Genomic DNA, 21,177 nt, shown 5'->3' on the forward strand with positions numbered 1-21,177 from the left:
TTTCTCTGCATCCCAATAAAAGAAATGCCTCGTTGGGAAGGGGATGTAGTCTCCAAAAATGGCTCAGATTCTACCATAGGAAGACAGAGCCAAAGACCTTTCAGAAGGTTTAAGGTAATACTTCTTTTCATTTAAATCTCCCATTCAATCAGCTACCAGAAAACAGGACCTACTTGGGCATCTTGTCATCTGCCCTACACTGTCTCTCTGCTTTCTACTTGAAGTAGCTACCCTCTGGACTGGACTCACAGAAATCATGAAACCTTTGATGGGGGAATAAATCTGCTCAGTTTTAGAACTCTATCCTTGGGCTAAACAATTATGAGTGGTGGGTAAATGTAAACTCCCCATGTGTACTATTTAGTCAGTCCCTGACTATGCTTTATCTCATCTATCTGGTCATCTACTAGGAGACCAAGGCCTTATCAACTTAACATTCAGCCTTCTGAACCAATATAATAAAAATGACAATTTACCTAAATTAATTTACTTATCCAGAGTCATGCCAATCATACTATTAATAAGTTATTTTATAGAGCTACAAAAAATAACAAAATTCATTTGGAAAAACAAAGGATCAAGAATAAAAATTAAGGAAATAAAAAAATACAAAGGAAGGAGGTCTAGTTGTTCCCGATTTCAAGCTAAATTGCAAAGCAATAACCATCAAAACAATCTGGTACTGTCTAGGAACTAGAATGGTGGATTAGTGGAATAGTTTAGGAACACAGTAACAGTGGTAAATAACAATAGTTAGTAATCTATGTTTGATAAATGCAAAGATTCAAGCTTTGGGCATAAGAATTCACATTTTACAAAAATTTCTGGGAAAAATGGAGTGCAATTTGGTAGCAACCAGGCATAAATTAACATCTTATACCATAAACTAAAATTAGGTCAGATTGAGTAAATGATTTAGACATAAAAGATGATATATGATCAATTCTGATGGATGAGGCCCTCTTCAACAATGAAATGAACCAAATCAGTTCCAATTGTCCAATAATGAAGAGAATCAGCTACACCCAGTGAAAGAATTCTGGGATATGAGTGTGAACTACAACATAGCATTTCCATTAGTTCTGTTTTTGTTCACTTGCATTTTTGTTTTCCTTCTTAGGTTATTTTTACCTTATTTCTAAGTCTGATTTTTCTTATGCACCAAAATAACTATGGACATGTATACATATATTGTGTTTAACATATACTTTAACATATTTAACATGTATTGGTCTACCTGCCATCTAGGGGAGGGGATGAGCGAAAAGAGGGGAAAAGTTGCAAGAGTCAGTGCTGAAAAATTACCTATGCATATATCTTGTAAATAAAAAGGTATAATAAAAAAAAGATGAGCACATAAATAAATTAGGAGCACATCAATATTTACCTGTCAGATCTTGGATAAGGGAAGTTTTTGACAGTGCAAGAGATAGGATCACAGGAAGTAAATGGATAATTTTGATTACATGAAATTAAAAAGATTTTGTTCAAACAAAACCAGTTGAGGTGCAATTAGAAAGAAAGCTATTTCTTTTATAGTAAGTTTTTCTGATAAAGGGTTCACTTCTCAAATATATAAGGAGCAGAGCCAAATTTGTAAGATCTATTTCCTAATTGATAAATGGGCAAAAGCTATGAAGAGGTTGTTTTTAGAAGGAGAAATAAAAGCTATTAATAGTTACATGGAAAAAATGCTCTAAATTCCTATTGATTAGAGAAATGCAAGTTAAAACAAAGTAGTACCTTACACTTATCAGATTAGCTAACTTGACAAAAAAAGAAAGTGATAAATACTGGAGGGGATGTGGAAAAATACGGACATTAATGCATTGTTGGTGTAGTTGTGAACTGATCCAATCATTCTGGAGAGGAGTTTGGAACCATACCCAAAGTGCTATAAAACTGTTCATACCATTTAACTCTTCACTCTTAGGACTATATATCCAAAAAAGGGTGGAGAGAGAAAGAGTTTATATGTGCAAAAACACTTATTGCCACTCTTTTTGTAGTGACAAGGAGTTGGAAAATGAGGTGATACCTATTAAGTGAGGAATAGTTGAATAAGTTGTAGCATATTGTTATGATGAAAAACTATTGTGTCATAAGAAATGATGAGCAGGATGGTTTCAGAAAAATCTGAGAAGACTTAAATAAACTGTTGTAAAGTGAAAGGAGCAGAACTAGGAGGACATTATATATAGTAACAACAATATTGAAACTAAAATCAACTGTGGAAGACTTGGCTATTCTGATCAAGACAATGATCTAAAATAATTCCAAAGGCCCTCTGAAAAAAATGCTATTTGCCTTCAGAGAGAGAACCGATGAACTCTGAGTGCAAACTGAAGCATACTTTTTCCACTTTATGTTTCTTATTATTTGTTTTTTGCAACATGGATAATATGGGAATGTTTTGCATGACTTCACATGTGTAATTGAGATTATATTGCTTGCCTTCTCAATGGGTGGGAAAAAGATGGAAGGGAAGGAGAGAATGTAGAACTTGAGATTGAAAAAAAAATTAAAATTTTAAAAAATGCAAGACACAGTGGAAAGAAAAATGGAAATTGTAGTGACCTAAGTGATCAATTAGACCACTTAGAGTGTGCTCCCAAGGTATTGAGGGAGAATTTTTTTCTTGCTATAGTTTTAAATTTCTCTTTATAAAAGCTAAAAAACAAACAAAAAACCGATGTAACCTGCTGCCATATATGTTCTTCCTTCTCTCTGCCTCCTACTTTCTTCCTCTTGCTCTGGGGACAATAAAAATCAGTGTTAATTTTGTAAAGGGTGTGATAACTGACTGCTCAAAGGCTCCTCCACTAACCAAAACTCCTTTCTCTGCAACCACTTCTCTCTGTGTGTTGTCTGAAACTATGAGAATCTCGTTGAGCGGTTGAGGTTAGGGGCTGGATCGCTGTGCATATGACACAGTGTTTGGTACGTAGAAGTTGTTAACTAAATGCTTTTTAATTCAATCATCCATCAGTCTATTCAAGCATCCATTCACTTACCCCAAAATATCATCTTCCTGAAGTTAAGATGAGATTTAATCAGGTAAATGTCAAGTCTAACTCGCATTCAAAAAAAATGCATGGCCACAGAAGTTTGTCTGAAGGAGAGCTGGGCCTTTTGCTGGGCTGAAGCTCAGTGTGAGTTCTTAGTGGGATAGGGCCAGAAAGGCACAATGCCCCGGCCATTATGAGCACTTAATGCTTTTCATTCATTCCTCTTGGGCCACATTGAGAGAGGCAGAGTGTTAGGGACAAAGAAACTGATAGTCCTGCTACATCCTGCTTCAGTCAGTCCCCATCTTGATTATTGTATTCAGTTCTGGGCCCCGTTTTCCCTGCTGTTCCCTTCTTGATCCCCACTACTAGATACTTGGTTTGGATGTTGCCACATTGTGGTCTATTAATGATAAATAACCAAAGAACATAAATCTCCTGCCTCTTTTCTGCACCTCCTTCTAGAGCACATTTGATGAGCTACAAGGGATCCAGAGGAAGATGGCCAGGATGGTGAGGGGCCTCAAAACTAGGACCAGTTGAAGAAACAACATGAGATGTTTATCTTTAGCCTGGGGAGGAGGACACATGACTATAGCATTATAGGCAAGTCATCTAGATCAATTCCCTTATTTCATAATTGGAAAAAAGACCTAGGGATTTATAGATTTCAAATTGGAGGGGACCTTCAAGGGCATCTAGATTATCTTCCCTCATTTTGTGGGAAAGGAGCTTCAGGGAAGTTTAATTGAAACACCAGAGGTTTTTCAGCTAGCAGATTATCAAAGGTGAGATTTGAATTTAAGACTTTTCCCACCATACTAAAGTCACAGGCTAGTCTGGATTACAAGTCAGGGCTTTTAGCTCCCTGTGGCACACTCTGCCTCGTCCAGATAACTGCCTTCAAGTTTTTGAAGAGCTGTCACAAGGAAGAGAAGAATTGGACCCATTTTTCTCAAGTCCAGATCTGGAAGGGATTGGGAAAAGCTGTTGGGAGGCTCCTTGTAAAGACTCCTCAAAAATGAGAGCAATCTAGAAGTGAAACTAGCAGTCTCCAGGGTTTTTCCTCAGTAGAAGTTTTTTGAGGAAAGGCTGAATGCCCAATTGTTGGGGATGTTTTTGAAGAGGATTCCTATTTTGCTAAGGGTGGGACTGACTGGTTGGCCTCTGAGGGCCTTTTCAGTTGTGATTCTGTGAAATCTTCCCAGACTAATGATCCCCAGCTCTGACCACTATCATTTGCTCTGACAGCTCACCTAACCTAGAGATTTAGCCAAGTCTGAGGTTTGTGACTTCTGTGGATCTGTCTGCTCCCTTAGAGATGATGAGTTCCCTGGAAAGAAAACTATATTTTGCCTTTCCTCCTCCCACTAAGAGCTCCCAAAGGGCATGGGTCTTATCTTCCCACTCAGGCTTTGGAGTTCTTTAGAACAGAGACCACTGTCTTCCTCTTCTTCTTGGGAATCCCCAAAGAGAGGGCTACCTCCCCTTATGGTTTTTTTTGGGGTCATCTCTGTCTTCAGGCTGAGGCATCATGGTATAGTGGAGAGAACCCTGGAGTTCAGAGACCTTGAGTTCAAACATCAGCTCAGTTAACCTGTGTGACCCTGGATATTTAACATCTCTCCTCATCTGTGAAATGAAGGGATTGGATGAGATGATCACTAAGGTCCCTCCTAGCTCTGATAGGTTAATTTGATTTTGTTGTCCAAATGAGGCTGTCATGAGGTGTCCAAGTGACATCATTGGTGGATCTCATTTTGCACAGTCTGAGGGACTTTCCCATGAAGGAAACTCCAGTTCTGTTTGTCTTCCAAGGTTAAAGATTGTGGCCAGACGCCAACCCCTGATTTTAGACAGTAGTTACACTTCCCTTCCCAAGAGAAAAGAATCTAGTCTCATTGTTGTCTTGGGAAATGTCCCAGATTGGCATAAGAACAGTCTGGGTATAATGGGGAGAACCCAGGGCCCCAGAAGGTTGTTTCTGGGGATGGTGGGGCACAGAGATGTCAGCCATGTCATTAGTAGTCCTCCTGATTTATATGGATCAGATTCAAATGAATTTGAGAAACATGGAACCAAACAGATAACAAGACAAAACACAGAGAATATTACATTTGGAAACTGTCAATATGCATCTTACAAGGATCTTTATATAGGATTTTGCGGTCCTCACTTCGATTTGAATTGGACACCACTGGTTTTGGGGAGTGTGTTCTGTTTTTTTGTCCCAGCCGTCCCACTAGCTCAATGTTCTGTTTTGGGCAATTGCCCTCATCTGTAAATGGAAGAGATCGGAGTATGAACTATATTGGAACACTTTTTAAAACCTTTCCAGCTTAAGTTCGGACCCTATTTTCCACTAGCATAACTTTTAATTTCACTGAGCAAACATTTAAAAGCTACTGTATGCCCAATACTAGGACCTCAGACAAGTCAAATCCACCTTCTGGAAAATGGGGACAACAATCCCTGCCCTTCCTTTTTGGCCAAGGGTAAGATATCAAGTAAGATAAGGCACGTGAGGACCATGCCACTTCCTGTCTGTGGCTGAAGCCCAAAATTGTAGCACAATCCCTGGGATCCCGGGAAAGGGTACCTACCTTTGGGCCAGTCTCGAGGCCCAGAACAAAAGACAAAGGCCCTGGTTCTGTCACTAACTCGTCTACCCCCTCAGGGCCTCCGCTTTCCTCTTTGTAAAATGGAAAATCAAATAGAGTGTGAGTGACGCATGCCATACCCACCTTTGGCAAGCATCATAAGACTTGTAAGGGTTCTTAGAGAGCGAGTGGTCCATCTCCCCAATCTCACAAAGGGAAGTTAATTACCCAGTCTCACATGGTAAAGAGAGCGGGGATTTAAACTCAGGACCTTTAACTGTCAAGCTAAAGTGCTTTCCATCAAACCATGGGGCTTCTGTTTTTAGCTTGCTCTTCTCCATTCTGGGACTTGGCTTCCCCATCTGTAAAATGACAGGGTGCCTTGCCTTGAAGAGTAAGGGGGGGTGCTGCTTTTGGTGCTGATATCCCTGTGAGCTTGTGGACCCCAGGCTGCTGGTTCCCCCAAAGCCTCCTCCCACTTAAAAACAACATGAAAGAAAATGCAGGAAAGTGAAAAGTAAGCCTTTTTTGTTTTTATTGTGGTATCAACTCACTTTATAACAACAGTTCCACAAAACAGTCAACACTGTGCGAGAGTAGCTGATGGCACACCTGGAGTCACCCCCTCCAACTCGGCCGTGTTCCCAGGGCGGCTGGGAGCCTTGCTAGCCCCCGAGAACGCTTCCTGAAACAGTCTTCCTTAAGCTCCATGGGTGTTTGGCAATGGTATCAGTTGGCAAAGAAAGAAGATAGAAAGAAAGGAAAATGTTCGACGCGGCTTCTTGGGGATTTAAATGCTCTATCCGCTTCCTGGCCAAGTGCTCCTTGAGGAGGAGCCAAGGTGCTTTTACCTAGTTTGGAAACTCCTTGGGGGCTGAGCTCAGCCAGTTGGGCCTTCAGAAGGCAAGGGCCCCAGAAGGAGGCTGTGAAGGAGATGGAGGACTTGCCCAGAGGCCCCATTTCTGAGGACTTGGGGACCCTGCTATATCAGGCTTGGACCCAAGGACTAAAGGTAGCCCCTTTCTGCTCTGGATCAGGCCTCAGAAGCTTCCATCCCTGGGGTCAAAGGTCATGACCCAGGGGGATTCAGGGGTTCCTGGTTGGGGGAAGGGGGTTGACCAGGCAATCTCACTCTAGGCTTAGAGGAAGCCAGACTATCTCAAGAAGGGGAGATTGCGTCACCCTACAATCACATGGGATTAACCTTTCCGCAGGTTCCCAGGTAGGCCTGGCTGAGAGCCTGCTTAGGCCAGGGCAGGTGGAAATCCTACTTTCTCCAGGGCCCCTCATCCTCTCTAGCCACGGAAAAAAGTGAATGGCTTTGCAGACGCAATGGAAATTCCATTTCCCATTTCCATGCCCTGCTTTCGGTTCCTTTTTCCCAGTTCTTGCTAACACCTTCAGAAGCTGGTTGGCCAGTCTCAAATAGTCCCAAGGTTCGGGGCTTGGCCTAGGCCACCTGCTGCCACTGCCACTGGAAGCAGTAGAGAAGCTACCTCCTTGTCTTGTAGAGAGCACTTAAAAGTCCTAAAGAAAGTCTATTTTTTTTTCTTTTTGGCAAATGCACAGACAGAAAAGTACAAGCAGTAACTGTTATTTGTATTTATGTTTATCCTAAACAAAAACATCTTATCTACTGTATGAACATCGATAAGAGAAGAATAAAAATTTTGAGGATGTTTCTTTGTAGAAAGTGAGTGACCACCTTCTTGCCTCCTTCTAGTTTGAGCCCAGACGCCATGAATCCTCAGCTTTCCTCAACTCGCCTCTCCTCACTCCAGGCCTGAGTAGTGGGCAAACAGGGGGTGAGGAAGGAGCAGCTACCAAAGAGGGAAGGGTTACTGGAGGAAAGGATGGCAACAAAATACTATGAAGTGCCACTTATCATGGGCTGGGAGGCTGGAGACCCATGAGGGAGTCTAAGTTCTCCCACTGACCTTGGGATCCCATTTCATCCTCTAGATCATGGAGGGGCTGGGCAAACAATCTCTAAGGAGGATTTCTGACCTTGATGAGACATAGGAAAGGGCAGCTGCAGACTCATAGGGCAGCATCGAAGAAGCCAGGGAAGGAAAAGTCAGTGGAGAAAGTAGGATGTGAAGCTCAGAGTGTGGGGCAGGTTTGTCAGAGCCAAAAACTGCTTAGTCTTCCCAGCTCTGATTACTCCTCTAGAAGAACTCACAAAGGCAGACAAATACTCACTCTGCAAGGACAGTGATTACATCTCATCCAAATTGTGCTTCCAGCCTAGAGCACAACACTGTATACTACAGGAGCTTAATTGGTTGTTTTAATATTGGCATCTAAATATTGGTATTTGGCTATTTGGAGAATAGAAACCAGGTCTCCATGGATACCTAGACTAGCTCTGTACTCTGCCTAGTGTCATCATGAGACTAATTTCTTCTCTAGGAGAAATAATAAAAAAAACCAATTTTGGAGAAATTGAGTCCTTTACTTTTAGCAGGGTGGCTGGCTTTTACTGGCCAAAAATTCCCAGGGAGGCTGTTGAACTCTGTCCTTCTCCAAATCCTGACCTGGTTCTCCTCTATATCTAGGAATATTGGAGCAAAAGAGGCAGACCACAAATAGGGGCAGGCCAGGTATGTGGGAAGCTAGATTTGAACTGAATGGTGTCCACAAGCTATCACGATTTCTTGAGGCTAAAAACCTGGCTCATGACAACTTTTGGATCTAATTTTTTCCTGCCAAGGTCCCTCAGAATTACATTCTAAGACTATAAAAAAGCTGGAAGGGCCCTTAGATTATCTAGTCCAACCCCCTCATTGTAAATTAACTGGTTAGGTTTCATCTCCTGGATAATCAGAATGATGTCACTGGCACTTGGACAGAGGTCAGCTATTAGTTAGGGCTCTGCTATGAAGGGATTCCCTTTAAGATTTGACACAGCTGCCCACTCCTGGGCAGGAGAAAAGGTGGGGGCAGTGCCCTGAGAGTTGGCAAAACAAAATGTATTTTCTGGAGGAAGGTAAACAAGGTCTAGTGCAATATTGAGAAATCAAAGGATCTAGAGAGAAGGTCTCACCTGTGGCCCAGAAACCTGTGTGTAAATGCCCAGCCAGGTCCATAGCAGAGCTGAATGTCTGGGATGAGCCAGTGCTTCAGGAAGGAGGGTGCAAGTGATCTAGGACTTTTGCAGAAAGAGCCTGACCCTCTAGGTCCTAGTTTTGGATTTGCCACTGACTGCTTGTGAGATCTTGGATAAATTTTATTCCTTTTTTCAGGCCTCAATTTCCCTTCAAGCAAAACAAGAGGGTTTGGATTTGATTTTATTTAAAGTTTTCACCAGAGAAACATACTCAGCACTTATTTTGCTTTTTTCAAGGCCAGATAGAGGGGAAGTCTCATTTTTTTATTTCTAAAGTTTCACAGTGCTACTAAGATGGAGGAATGAAAGATCTACTAAGCCATCTTTGAGTATATGGGCAGATGGGGTCTTCATAAGTTATATTTCTGACAAATGTCCCCTCCCCAGCTGTACATCCTGAAGGACTTGACTTCCCCTTTTTCTTCAGTCATCTTTTCCTTTATCCTTGGCCTGTGTTCTGATAAGATCTTGAGGGGGCCCTAAGGCCGTGTTTGTGGCCTGAAGGATATGATCAGGGAAGTTCCTGAACTAGGGTTGGAGGGGAAGGTGAATCACCTTGTAAATAGTCTCACACTCAATTGGCAGTTAAAAGAGCATGCAGTATTTGCCACCACTAAGTCTTTTAAATATCTCTAAAAATGGTCCTTGGGACCACTGGGACTCAGACACCTTAAGGTTCTTAAGAACATTGGATTTAACATCAGAGGACTGGTCTGAATCCAGACTCTGAATAATCTTGGGCAAATCATCTTTTTCACTGGACCGTGGTTTCCTTATCTAAATAACATGAAAGGTTTAGATTCAATGAACATTAGGGTCCTTTTCAACTTGAGATCCTGCGATGAAGTTGAAGTAGAATGAAGCAGGGATCCTTTGAATTTTCCTTTTCTTAAAGCAGGAAGGGGCCAAGGAGAAGGTGTGTTTGGTTCTCTGGCTGAGGACTGCCAGAACACTCAAGCCAAGGGTGGACTAGAGTCCAAAGCCGGTTAGCACTAGCCACACCTTTTTATCTCAAAGATAAAGGGTAGGGAAATTGTGGCACCATCCACTCAACACAATGGCTGTTTTAGCTAGTAAGTGGGGCCTAGGATTGTAATTTTTTCTCCCAAATCCCAGCTCAATGCTGTCCCTTGGAAATCATGCTGCTGGACATCTGGGTATTCTTTGCTACATGATTCCTAGGGCAGTTCTATGTAAATTCATCTGGGAATTTGGCACAATTATCCCAGTGGGAGGGTTCTTTGCCTTCAGCAATGTAGAAAGAGCAGATTTCTAAAGTTTTGGTTCTGCCACTTAATGACCTTGTGCAAGTCTCTTCCCCACCTTGAGTTACTTCTATAAAATGAGGGGATTGGACTAAATTGGCCTTAACCCAAGCTTTTCTGTAAATTGGTAAAATCTCTATTTCACAGGCAGCAAAACTTTGTAGTCAGAAGACCAGGGTTGAAATCTTGGCTTTGCCACTTCCCAGCCATGTGTGACATTGGGTAACTTCCTTAATCTTCCTGAGCCTCATTTTAAACTTTTGTGAAATGGATTAGATGATCTGGAGGTTCTTTCCAGCACCAAATACTAAAATCTATCTTGGTTCCAAATTCTGCATCCTTAGAACATCAAAGCTTAGGAGGAAGGAACTGAGGGTGAGGAAAAGAGGACAAGTCACCGCTTCTGCTTATACGTTTCAAGAAATAAGGTCAAGATTCCTTAGTAATAAGTTTTGTGGACAGGGGAATCCATTGGGGGAATAAGAAGATCTCTAAGATCTCTTAGTATCTGATACTATGAATTCAGTCATCTAGAATCTGGCTTTTGTCTGGTTAGGAGGCCATGGCCTTGCTATTGAGTAAAGAGATTTGGCTGGTGAATGGGAAGGGAGAGGCTTCCCTGAGCTCTATTCTTCCCCCATCCCTCAGTTTACATGCAACTCCCAGAGGATTACTTTGGACAGTAAACCTTAAGCGGGGTTTTAATACCAGCTTTGTCACTGTGTGACCTTGTAGCAAGTCACTTGATTCTGGACACCTCAATTGAAAATGAGACAACTGGACTAGTTTATCTTTAAAGTCTCAACTCCAAATTCTATGATACAGCAGAGGAAGGGCTGTCTCTGCTTTGTTATAAGCTGCCAGTAATAGCAGCAAATAGGGTGAAAGGGGTTGCCTCACTGAGTATTTCTAGCCTGTTGGGTCATTCCTAGCAAGGAGGAAGAGAATTTTTGACCCTTTTTGAGGGTCAGAGAAGCTCAGCATTCTGGCTCTAACAATATTTCATTATCCCTCTCTCTTTCCTTTATTTAAGGCCTGACTCAGGTAGAGCCTCCTCTATGAAGCTTTTCCTGACCCTCCACAGAAGAAAATTCAGCATACCCTACCCTTCAAAACATGCTCTGAGATCCTCCAGCACTTGAGAGGGACATCTCCTTTGGCTCCTTTTACTCCAATTTATGTTGCTGTTGCTGTTATCTGTGCAAGAGTTTTGCCTCCTCTACAGGATTTTAAACTTCAGGGAGGACAGGGACAATTTCTTTTTATCTTAGTGCATGCCTTAAACTCTACCTGGCAATTAGTACAAGAGCTGGCACTTAGTATTTAATAATTGGCTGTAGGACTGAATTGAATTGACTTAAGTTCTATCTTTCTGGGATTTAAAGGGGTAGGTGGGCACATTTTGATCTTGGAGAAAGGAAACAGAGGACCCTTAGGGGGCACTTATTTTAGGGTCTTTGACAAAGAACCATCTCTTAAGTGGGCAGGAGTTTAAAAAAAAAAGGATTAAGCTACACAGTTAATTAAACCCCCCCCCCCAATAACAACAACAAATGAATAACTTTCAAACCCCCTTATCCTCAGAAGCAAAAAGCAATCCTGACCCCACTCCCACCCCCAATTCTCAGAAGACAAGACCAAAGGATTCATCCTGAGCCCTCCTCTCAAGCAACAATACACAGAAATTGAAGAGCTAGGATGGAATCAAAGATTTCAAATACCCACATCTATACTTCATGCTTCCCCCCAATACCCCTCCCCCACCCCCCACCCTTCCCAAATTGGCAATGCAAGGAGATGGGCACTCCCCACTTCAAGCCACTGTCAACTAATTCCCTTGATGGCTGGTGAGCTATACAGAGAGTGCTGCCCACAATGTGGTTGTGGAGATACAAATGCCATATGTTGTGTGAGTTGGGAAATGCATGCTCTAATCCATGGATGACTTTCCTTCCCTATGCCCTCTACCTCTCACCCCCCTCCCCCCCATCCATGCCTTCATTATCCATTTATATGATACTGTTGTCAAAATATCCTCCCCTGGTCCCATTTTAGCAATGCATAATTTCCATATGTTTTTTCTTTTTTAAATGAAAGAGTAGGGTTTTTAAAAGAATGAGCAATTCCTTTAAATCTGAACTCTTGCCAATCTATCCAGAGTCTCTGAATGGCAGGGCAGTCTAGGAAGAATTAAAATCTAAGTTCACTTTGACCTTGATGGGAGGGCCCTCTAATAACTGGCAGACATCCGAGGTCTCCCTCCTGTCTCGATACCCACCCTTATTTTGAAACCACTATTTAAATGGCACTAGAGTATTAAAAAAAAAAAAAAAATCAAAACCCTGTCCCTACCCCCTTCCCTCAAGGACATTTAGACTGCTTCAAATGGGTAGGCTGACCCCACCTTGTGGGCATGCTGGATTTGATTTTCCACCCGAACACAAAGCATAGTGTTTGCCCCTCTTCATGGTGGTGGTGGTGGCCGCAATGGTGCTGGGGATGGTTTTGGCTGTTGAGAGTTTTTTTGACTTAGGACAGGTTTGGCTTGAGATTGGTATTGGATGGGGATGGCCCTTCCAGGGAGAGAGGCTCTGTATGCACAGGAGGATGGAGCTAGAGGATGATACAAGGCTTTTTGTCCTTGAAGGGGTTCTCTGAGGCAGGCACTCCCACCAGCAAGGGGTCATTCCGGGCGTGCTGTTCACAGTAACTCATGAGCTCGGAAGAGGCTTTGGAGACCTGCATGTGGGTAGAGGTTGAAAAGAGCAAACACAAAGAAACAAGGTTAGGGGCCATGAGGATCTTTAGGCAGGAAGCTGAGGAACACATTATCCTTCTCCTGGCCTTGGGTAAGGGCTCATTATGGACTCCCAGATCTGGAGCTGAAAGGGACTTCATCTAGGTCAGAGGTCATCAAGTCTGACCTCCTTTTACAGAAGAGGAATCCACAGTTCAGAGGAAGTAAATAACTGGTTCCACAGCTCCCTGCTGCTCACTGGTCTTTGGAGGCAACTTCAGTGCCATGGAAAGATCATGTGGGGGCAATAATAGCAGCACCTGCACAGCACTTAAAAAGATTTGGCTGCAAAGGTTTTAGGTTTTGATCTTCAAAACAAGCCTGTGAAATGCAGGATCAGAGGCACTAGATTTGGGTCCAGTCCACACAATCTACCACAAGACAGCTTCCAAGCTGTTCGGGATCTCGGAGCAGAGACTGACTGAGCCATCTTTCCAATATCCTGTATGATGGACAGGGCATTTATTATTATCATCCCATCTTTACTGAGGAGAAAATTGAGTTTCAAAGACTTGTAACTGAAAAAGCTGAAAAAGTGGTAGAGCCAGGACCAAAAGCCAGGCTTCTTACTGAAAGTTCTGTTCCTTTTCTATTATAGTATTATCAAGAACACAGAGTGTCAGAGTGAGCAGTCACCTTGAGGTCAGCTAATCTAACTCCCTGATTTCACCTGGCTCCTCAGGGAAGATAAGTGGCTAACCATGGAACCCATGGCCACATACACAGTAGTGCCAGAACTGGAATTCAAATTCAAGTCTTCTGACTCCAAACCCATTGGGCTTTCCATGTAGTCAGGATCAGATGATATGAAAGAGATTAGATGATTTGCTTCTGGAAAGCATTAGCTATGTAAATATGAGTTCTTGGGATTCTTCTTTTTCCTTCAGTTCCTACCTAAATACTGGAGCCAACTCTAGAAAGGCCTGATACACTGATGCTACTGAAGCTTCACAAATGGTTTACTCACTTAGGGAAGAATAACTTTTAAATAAACACGATAATCTTAACTTTCTTTCTAAGGGTCTCTATTTGCCATGGTTTCTAAGGGTCTCTCTAGCTCTAAGAGTCTATGTTTTAAGAGACTTCCTGGTTCTGATAGTTTTTAATCTGTCTTTATACTCTTCCCAGATCTGGTATTCCATGTTCTGTATTCTAAGGTCCCTTCCAAATTGGACAATCTTTGTTCTGTATTCCACACTGACATTCTATGAGCCTAGATTTCTGCAGTAGATCAGCCCCTGCGAGTCTTTGGAAAAGAGCTCATAATGACCAGATCAAAAAGGGGGAGGCAAAATCCTGGAAATATTTCTGGACTGTGTTGTTTCTTCAGTGGATGATTTCTGGGGGACAGTCATTGCTTCTAGTCAAGTCTGCTATAGTATTTAGTCCATATGGTTCTAGGTCAAATGAAATCCAAATACAACTTCATAGTCTTACCTTTAGGGTAGAATCATCTGCCCTCTAAGTTATTCTAGGGTTCTGCTGAGGTAGTGTAACATAGAAATAAGAATCCTAGAGCAAAAGTTGGTAGGCTTGAGTTTGAATGCTACCTCTACTCCATATTATCAGTGTGATTTTGGGTGAGTCATGGGACTTTCTTCATCTGTAAGAAGAGAGGATCAAACTACAAGGTCTCTGAGGATCCCTTTAAATTCTGATTCTTTGCCTAATCTTGATTCTATGTTTTGGATTCACTCTAGAAAGAGGACACTCTTTAATCCCCAGAGGGATGAGGTGCTTTCAGTTTGATATTCTTTTTCTCTACTCCATCTTTTTCTTGCTGCAATCTAATACCTTCAAGGAAATCCTATAGTTCAGTGAACTGAAGGAAAAAGAGGTGGGATTTAGCTAAAGGATATGCAGTCAAGACCCCTAGAAGAATCACTGATAGTTCTGAATAGAAAACCTGGTCCTATTCCCTCAATACACGCTGTGGCTTCCTGTTTATGAGTTTCTCCCTTTGTGTGGAATGTCCTGTACTCCTCCCTCCCCTAATCGGATGCCTGTTTATCCTCCAGTACCCAACTCCAATGTCACTTCCTCCAGGAAGACTTCCTTGATCTCCCAAGCTGGAAGTTTTTTTTCTCTCTCCTGGTTATATTTTGCCTTGTTTTCTTGTTACTTGTGAACATGTTGTTCTTTCCTTACTAGAGAGAATATCTCTTGACAAGGTTTCATACTTCATATTTCTCTAGAGCAGCAAGCACAGGTGCTTGCCCATAGAATATGATACACACACACACACACACACACACACACACACACACACACACACACACGTTTTAAACTTTTTTTTTTTTTTTTTGACTCTGGGACACTTGATTTTAGTATTTGGGCTTCAATTTCATCTTCTGTAAAATGAAAGGGTTAAACTGGGTGACAACATTCTGTCTTCTACATTTGAGGTCATACCTTCTCATTTTGACATTATTTGTTCTATGTCCTTAGGTACTTTTCTAGCTCTGACTTTCTATATTTTAAGGTTCTAGTCAAGTTTAAAAGCTTGTATTTCTATATAGCAAACTGCTTCAGAAAAGGAAGGATGTCATTTACAATTAGAATGGATTGCCTTAAAAGGGAAAAAGGAAGGAGATCTTGTTTAGGTAATTGGGCAACTTAGCATTTTGGTGAATGAGGAATTGGTACAAAAAAGAAAGAGGTCTCACACAGCAAGGAAATTTTAGACATTTTACCATGTTTATAAATCAATCATAGGCTAATCTAAAAGAAATCTCAATGTGAGCTGTTCAACAGTCACTGATGACACTCCAGTCAAGTATCTCACTCAGCCTGATTTCTCATCTAAAGGCTGCTAAGCACAGGCTGGCTCATCATTCCAAGTCCTTATAGTCTAGAAAGTGTGTATGGGGTGAAGTTGTGGGTAGTAAGTCTACTTAATGGAAGTGACTGGGGGCAGGAGGGCTTCAACCAGGTGTCTGAGCTGGCATCTAATTTACTAGGATGAAAGGGGAGCATTGGTTGGTGCTGGATTTGCCAGGATGAGAGGTGAGACTTGCCAAAAATGGATCCAGTCTTTCTAATGAAGCATAGCAGAAGAAAAGGGATGGCATGAGGTGAAACCAAAATGGTAGAATAGTTAGAAGCAATACAATGATCTCCCTTCATTTCCCTCTCCATAGCCACTCCTCAATCTCCTCCAAATAGATCTAGAAAATGCATCAGACTGAATTCTCAGGGAGAAATCTAAGAAAAAGGTAGTGAGTCACTCTTCCAGCCTAGATTAGAAAACAGAGACAAACAAAAAAGTCTGTGGACATTGAGGATGGGATCTGACCAGAAGCATCATTATGGAACACTCTGGCTTCCAGGGAGAGGTTGTATACCAGGGTACAAAGTATAGTGTCACCTGGAATTTTGTAATTCACTACACAGTACCATGGGGGTCACAGATTCTGTCCAGACTGTAGAAAATTCATAAGCCAACAGTAGCAGCATGACTCTGACCCTAGGAACAGAGCAGAAGCAGTTCTAGCTTCTAGCTCAATCTAAAGCCTGCAGAGGAATAATGAGGACAAGAATTTTAGACCAAAAGGGAGCCTGCATTCTCTTGTCTCAAAACCAGGAGAATTTCCCAACTGACTCAATGTGAACGAGTGAAGCAATATGCTTCTACTACTCAGGCTCATATCTCATCAGGAATTTGCAGACTTTAGACAAGGGGAGCAACAATTGGGTTTTCCCCTAGACCAGAATACTTTGAGAGCACTGAAAGTTTGCAGATCCATAGCCTAACCTATTTTTGAGAATCTGGAATAATGCAATACTCAATGCCCCTAGAAAGTAGGGGACCAGCAGACCAGTGCATAAAGTCTGGCTTTAGCATAAAGTTTGAAAACAAACGTAGGCTAGAAGAGAAACCAACCAAACAAAAAGAATCCTGCTATAAAAAGCTGTTATATGACAATACACTCTCAGAAACAGACAGTGACTCCAAAATATCTATATGAGAAGCCTCAGAAAAACCCCCCAATAAAGCTTGGACATAAATTCAAACAGAATTCCTAGAGAAATCAGAAAAGAAATGAGAACTATAGAAGAACAAAATGGAAAGGGGATCGATAGCTTGGCATAAAAGGTATAAAACCTTGCCAAATCAATGAAACCTTCTGAAAATTAGAATGGTCCAAATATAAGTCAATGACTCAATGAGACAATTAGAAATATTAAAACAAAGTCAAAAGGTTGAAAGATAGAAAAAAATGTAAGGTATCTCTCATAGCAAAAGCAAATAATCGGGAAAACAGCCTGAAAACAACAAAATTTAACAATTATTGAACTACCTAAAAGCCATGAAAAAATAACAAAAAGCTTAGATATCATATTTCAAGAAATCATAAAACACAAATACCAGATCTCTTGGAACTATAGGACAAAGTAGAAAAAGAATCCACTGGTTACTTCCTAAAAGAAACTCCAATGTAAATTTCCAAGAATATTAAAGTCAAAATCCAGAGCTTCTAGGTCAAAGAAAAAAATACTGTAAGTAGATAGAGAGAAGGAATTCAAGTACCAGGATCACACAAGATTTAGTAACCACCACTGTAAAGAAGCAGAGAACTTGGCATATATTTCCAAAAATATAGGGGTTTATAGTCAAGTGTAATGTATCCAATAAGGCTAAATATTCAAGGGAAAAAATGGATCTTTAATTAAAAAAACTTCCAAACATTCCTGATTTAAAGAATAGAATTGTGTAAAATCTTTGAAGTTCAAACAGAGGAGTTAAGAGAAACATAAAAAGGAAAACATAAATGAATAATGATAAGAGACTAAACAAGGATAAAAGGCTTCTCTTTTGATATGAGGAAATGATATATGTATTCCTTCTGAACACCATTATCATTAAGGGTTACAGAGGGAGTCTAATTAGGCAAGGCCTGGGAATGGTTCTATGTACTTACTTGTCTTGATGTACTTATGAGAAGAATGGAAAGAGAGAAGAATTCATTAAGAAGGGAAAGGAAGGTTAGAGAAAATGATCTCACAGCAGGTACACAAGCAGGTATCTATACAAACAAGGAAAAGGACGGAAGGGTCAGAAGTTGACACAAGAACGCCACTCAACTGAACTATCAAAGGAGGGAATACATATACATAGTTGGATACAGAAAATCAACCTGGAAATACAAAAGAAAAGGAGGAATTAGAGGGAGGTTAGATTAAGAGAGGAATTAGTTCTAAGCAAAACAAACTCTAATCAAAGATGTACAAAAATATTTATAACTCTTGAGAAGACAAAGACTGGGAATCCAAAGGGGTGCTCATGAATTGGGGAATAGCTCAACAAGTTATAGTATGTAAATATGATGGAAAAATTAACTATTTTACTATAAAAAATGATGAAGAGGATAGTTTCAGTGAAACCTGGGAAGGATTTAGGCATAAAGAACGAAATCATAAATAAATTGGAGGAACATGGGATGGTTTACCTCTCAGACTTGTGGAGGAGGAAGGAGTTTGTGTCCAAGGGAGAACTAGAGACCATTATTGATCACAAAATAGAAATTTTTGATTACACCAAATTAAAAAGTTTCTGCACAAACAAAACTAATGCAAACAAAATTAGAAGGGAAGTAACAAATTGGGAAAACATTTTTAGTTAAAGGTTCTGATAAAGGCCTCATCTCCAAAATATACAGAGAATTGACTTTAATTTATAAGAAATCAAGCCATTCTCCAATTGATAAATGGTCAAAGGATATGAACAGACTATTTTCAGATGATGAAATTAAAACTATATCCACTCATATGAAAGAGTGTTCCAAATCACTATTGATCAGAGAAATGCAAGTTAAGACAACTCTGAGATATCATTACACACCTGTCAGATTGGCTAAGATGACAGGAACAAATAATGATGAATGTTGGAGAGGATGTGGGAAAACTGGGACACTAATACATTGTTGGTGGAGTTGTGAAAGAATCCGGCCATTCTGGAGAGCAATTTGGAATTATGCCCAAAAAGTTATCAAACTGTGCATACCCTTTGACCCAGCAGTGTTACTACTGGGCTTATATCCCAAGGAAATACTAAAGAAGGGAAAGGGACCTGTAAGTGCCAAAATGTTTGTGGCAGCTCTTTTCATAGTGGCTAGAAACTGCAAAATGAATGGATGTCCATCCATTGGAGAATGGTTGGGTAAATTATGGTATATGAAGGTTATGGAATATTATTGTTCTGTAAGAAATGACCAACAGGAGGAATACAGAAAGGCTTGGAGAGACATATCAACTGATGCTGAGTGAAACGAGTAGAACTAGGGGATCATTATACACTTCAACAATGATACTGTATGAGGATGTATTCTGATGGAAGTGGATATCTTCAACATAGAGAAGAGCTAATCCAATTCCAATTGATCAATGATGGACAGAATCAGCTATACCCAGAAAAGGAACACTGGGAAATGAGTGTAAACTAAGAGCATTTTTGTTTTGTTTTGTTTTGTTTTGTTTTGTTTTGTTTCTCTTCCCAGATTATTTTTACCTTGTGAATACAATCCTTCCTTTGCAACAACAACAAAATTCAGTTCTGCACATATATATTGTACCTAGGATATACTATAAGATATTTAATATGTATGGGAATGCCTGCCATCTAGGGGAGGGGGTGGAGGGAAGGAGGGGAAAAACTCGGAATAGAAGGGAGTACAAGGGATAATGTTGTAAAAAAAAAATTTACCTATGCATATGTACTGTCAAAGAAAATGTTATAATTATAAAAATTAATTAAAAAAAATAAAAGAAGAAACCTGGGAAGGTTATATAAACTGCTGCAGAGGGAGATGGAAAGAACCAGGAGAACAATTTATAAAATGACAAGAATAAGATAAAGAAAATAACTTTGACAGAAGCAGGAACTTTGATCATCATAATGATCAAATATGATTCCAAGGATTAATGATGAAATATGTTATCATACCTCCTGATAGACATGTAAGGATCAAAGTATAGAATGAAATAAATATATTTTTGGATATGACCAATGCAGAAATTTATTTTGCTTGACATAACATGTTTGTGATGGGGATTTCTTTCTTCTTTCTATTTTTTCCATTCTCAATTGCTGTTGGTTGTGGAGAACTGGCATAAGATAGAAAGGTAAAATTTTGTTAATTGAAAAAAAATAAAGAGATTTATAAAGTAAAAAAGATACAAATACACACACACATATATATTTAAAAGGAAGGGATGGTATGGCACAGTGGGTAAGGTGCAGATTTCAGAACAGGAATGCCCTTGTTCAAATCCTGACTCAGAAACTTACTAGCTGTGTGAATTTAGGCAAATCATTTAACTTCTCTGTTAAAAGATTGGCCTCTTTATTTGTGAAATGATGGGCTTGGACTTAATGGCTTCCAAGGTCCTTTCCAGATCTAAATCTTATGACCCTGCAACCTACTTTAAGGCCTATGACCAGAGAGCTCTGATTTTCCAACTGTATAAGTCAAAGAAAGGAGTCCATGGATGACATAGCATCCTAGAGGAAGGAGCTTTAGTAGTTAGCTTTAGTAGTTAATCTAGTTCACTTGCCACCAGATGCTGGAATTGCTTTCCTGAAGCTTATCTAGCCTTTTTGGTACCTTGTATACAGAAAACATTATCTCTCAAGGTAGGAGACCTGGGGCTTAGTTGTGAGTCTGCCACAAATACATTTTTATATCTTTGGACCTTTTTTCCCCAACTCTCTAGAGAGAGGAAACAGAAGATGATGACTTCTCAGGTCCTCTGACATTCCAAAGGTCTATAGTTTGAAAATAGTTCCTTCCATTGTGGAAAAGTTTTACTTGCCCACATTTTCCTTATACTTGGGCAGCTCTGTAACCTAATTAATGCAGATCTTCCTTCATGAAGGCAATTATGGACTCCCTCTATATCTTATTTTACATGGTTTTTGTCCTTTTCCTTCAATAAATTCTTCAGAGAGAATTTGCCTGATGCCCTGGAGAGGTCTCTCAATACCTCACAAGCCTCAGTGATCACTGATCATTCTTTACTTTCATCATTACATGATTGGCTATTCTACTTTTCTTTGATGTTGTCATTTAAGTCACCCCTTCTGCACCTGTCAATACTGCTTATATATATGATGGGTTTCTCCACTGTCTTCTAGGCCACCTACCAAAATAGGTCTCCTTAAGAGTTCAAGCTTTTGGGCCTAGGTCAAAGTAGCAGGCCCTCTACAAACTGAGGGTTGCTGTTATGAATGAAACTTCATTCTCCCAAGTTCTCTATTTCTGGAAAGATATTTTTATCAGATACTTGGTGGCAATATTCAATTAAAAAAAAGGGGGCAATGGGATGGACTCAAGTTATCTACACATAGTATGTGGAGTGCATATTTAGTCTGGACCAGAAATACAATTTAGAATTGGAA

General features: G+C 40.5%; 1 protein-coding gene across 6 annotated transcripts in view; it reads right to left on the reverse strand.

Annotated features, from left to right (window-relative positions):
- Positions 1–6,119: 6,119 nt before the first annotated feature.
- Positions 6,120–21,177, reverse strand: part of GNG7 (G protein subunit gamma 7) — a 375,778-nt gene continuing 360,720 nt past the window's right edge. For 4 of the 6 annotated variants that reach the window (XM_074304294.1, XM_074304312.1, XM_074304304.1 and 1 more), the window contains one exon: positions 6,120–12,721. In XM_074304294.1, coding sequence (XP_074160395.1) covers positions 12,596–12,721 — 126 coding nt within the window. In that variant the 3' untranslated portion in view covers positions 6,120–12,595. The remainder of the gene's footprint in view (positions 12,722–21,177) is intronic. The other 2 variants (XR_012488404.1, XR_012488403.1) reach the window with 1 other exon arrangement.

The sequence above is a fragment of the Sminthopsis crassicaudata genome, chromosome 1 (genome assembly GCF_048593235.1).
Source record: "Sminthopsis crassicaudata isolate SCR6 chromosome 1, ASM4859323v1, whole genome shotgun sequence".
In the NCBI taxonomy this organism is placed as follows: Eukaryota; Metazoa; Chordata; class Mammalia; order Dasyuromorphia; family Dasyuridae; genus Sminthopsis; species Sminthopsis crassicaudata.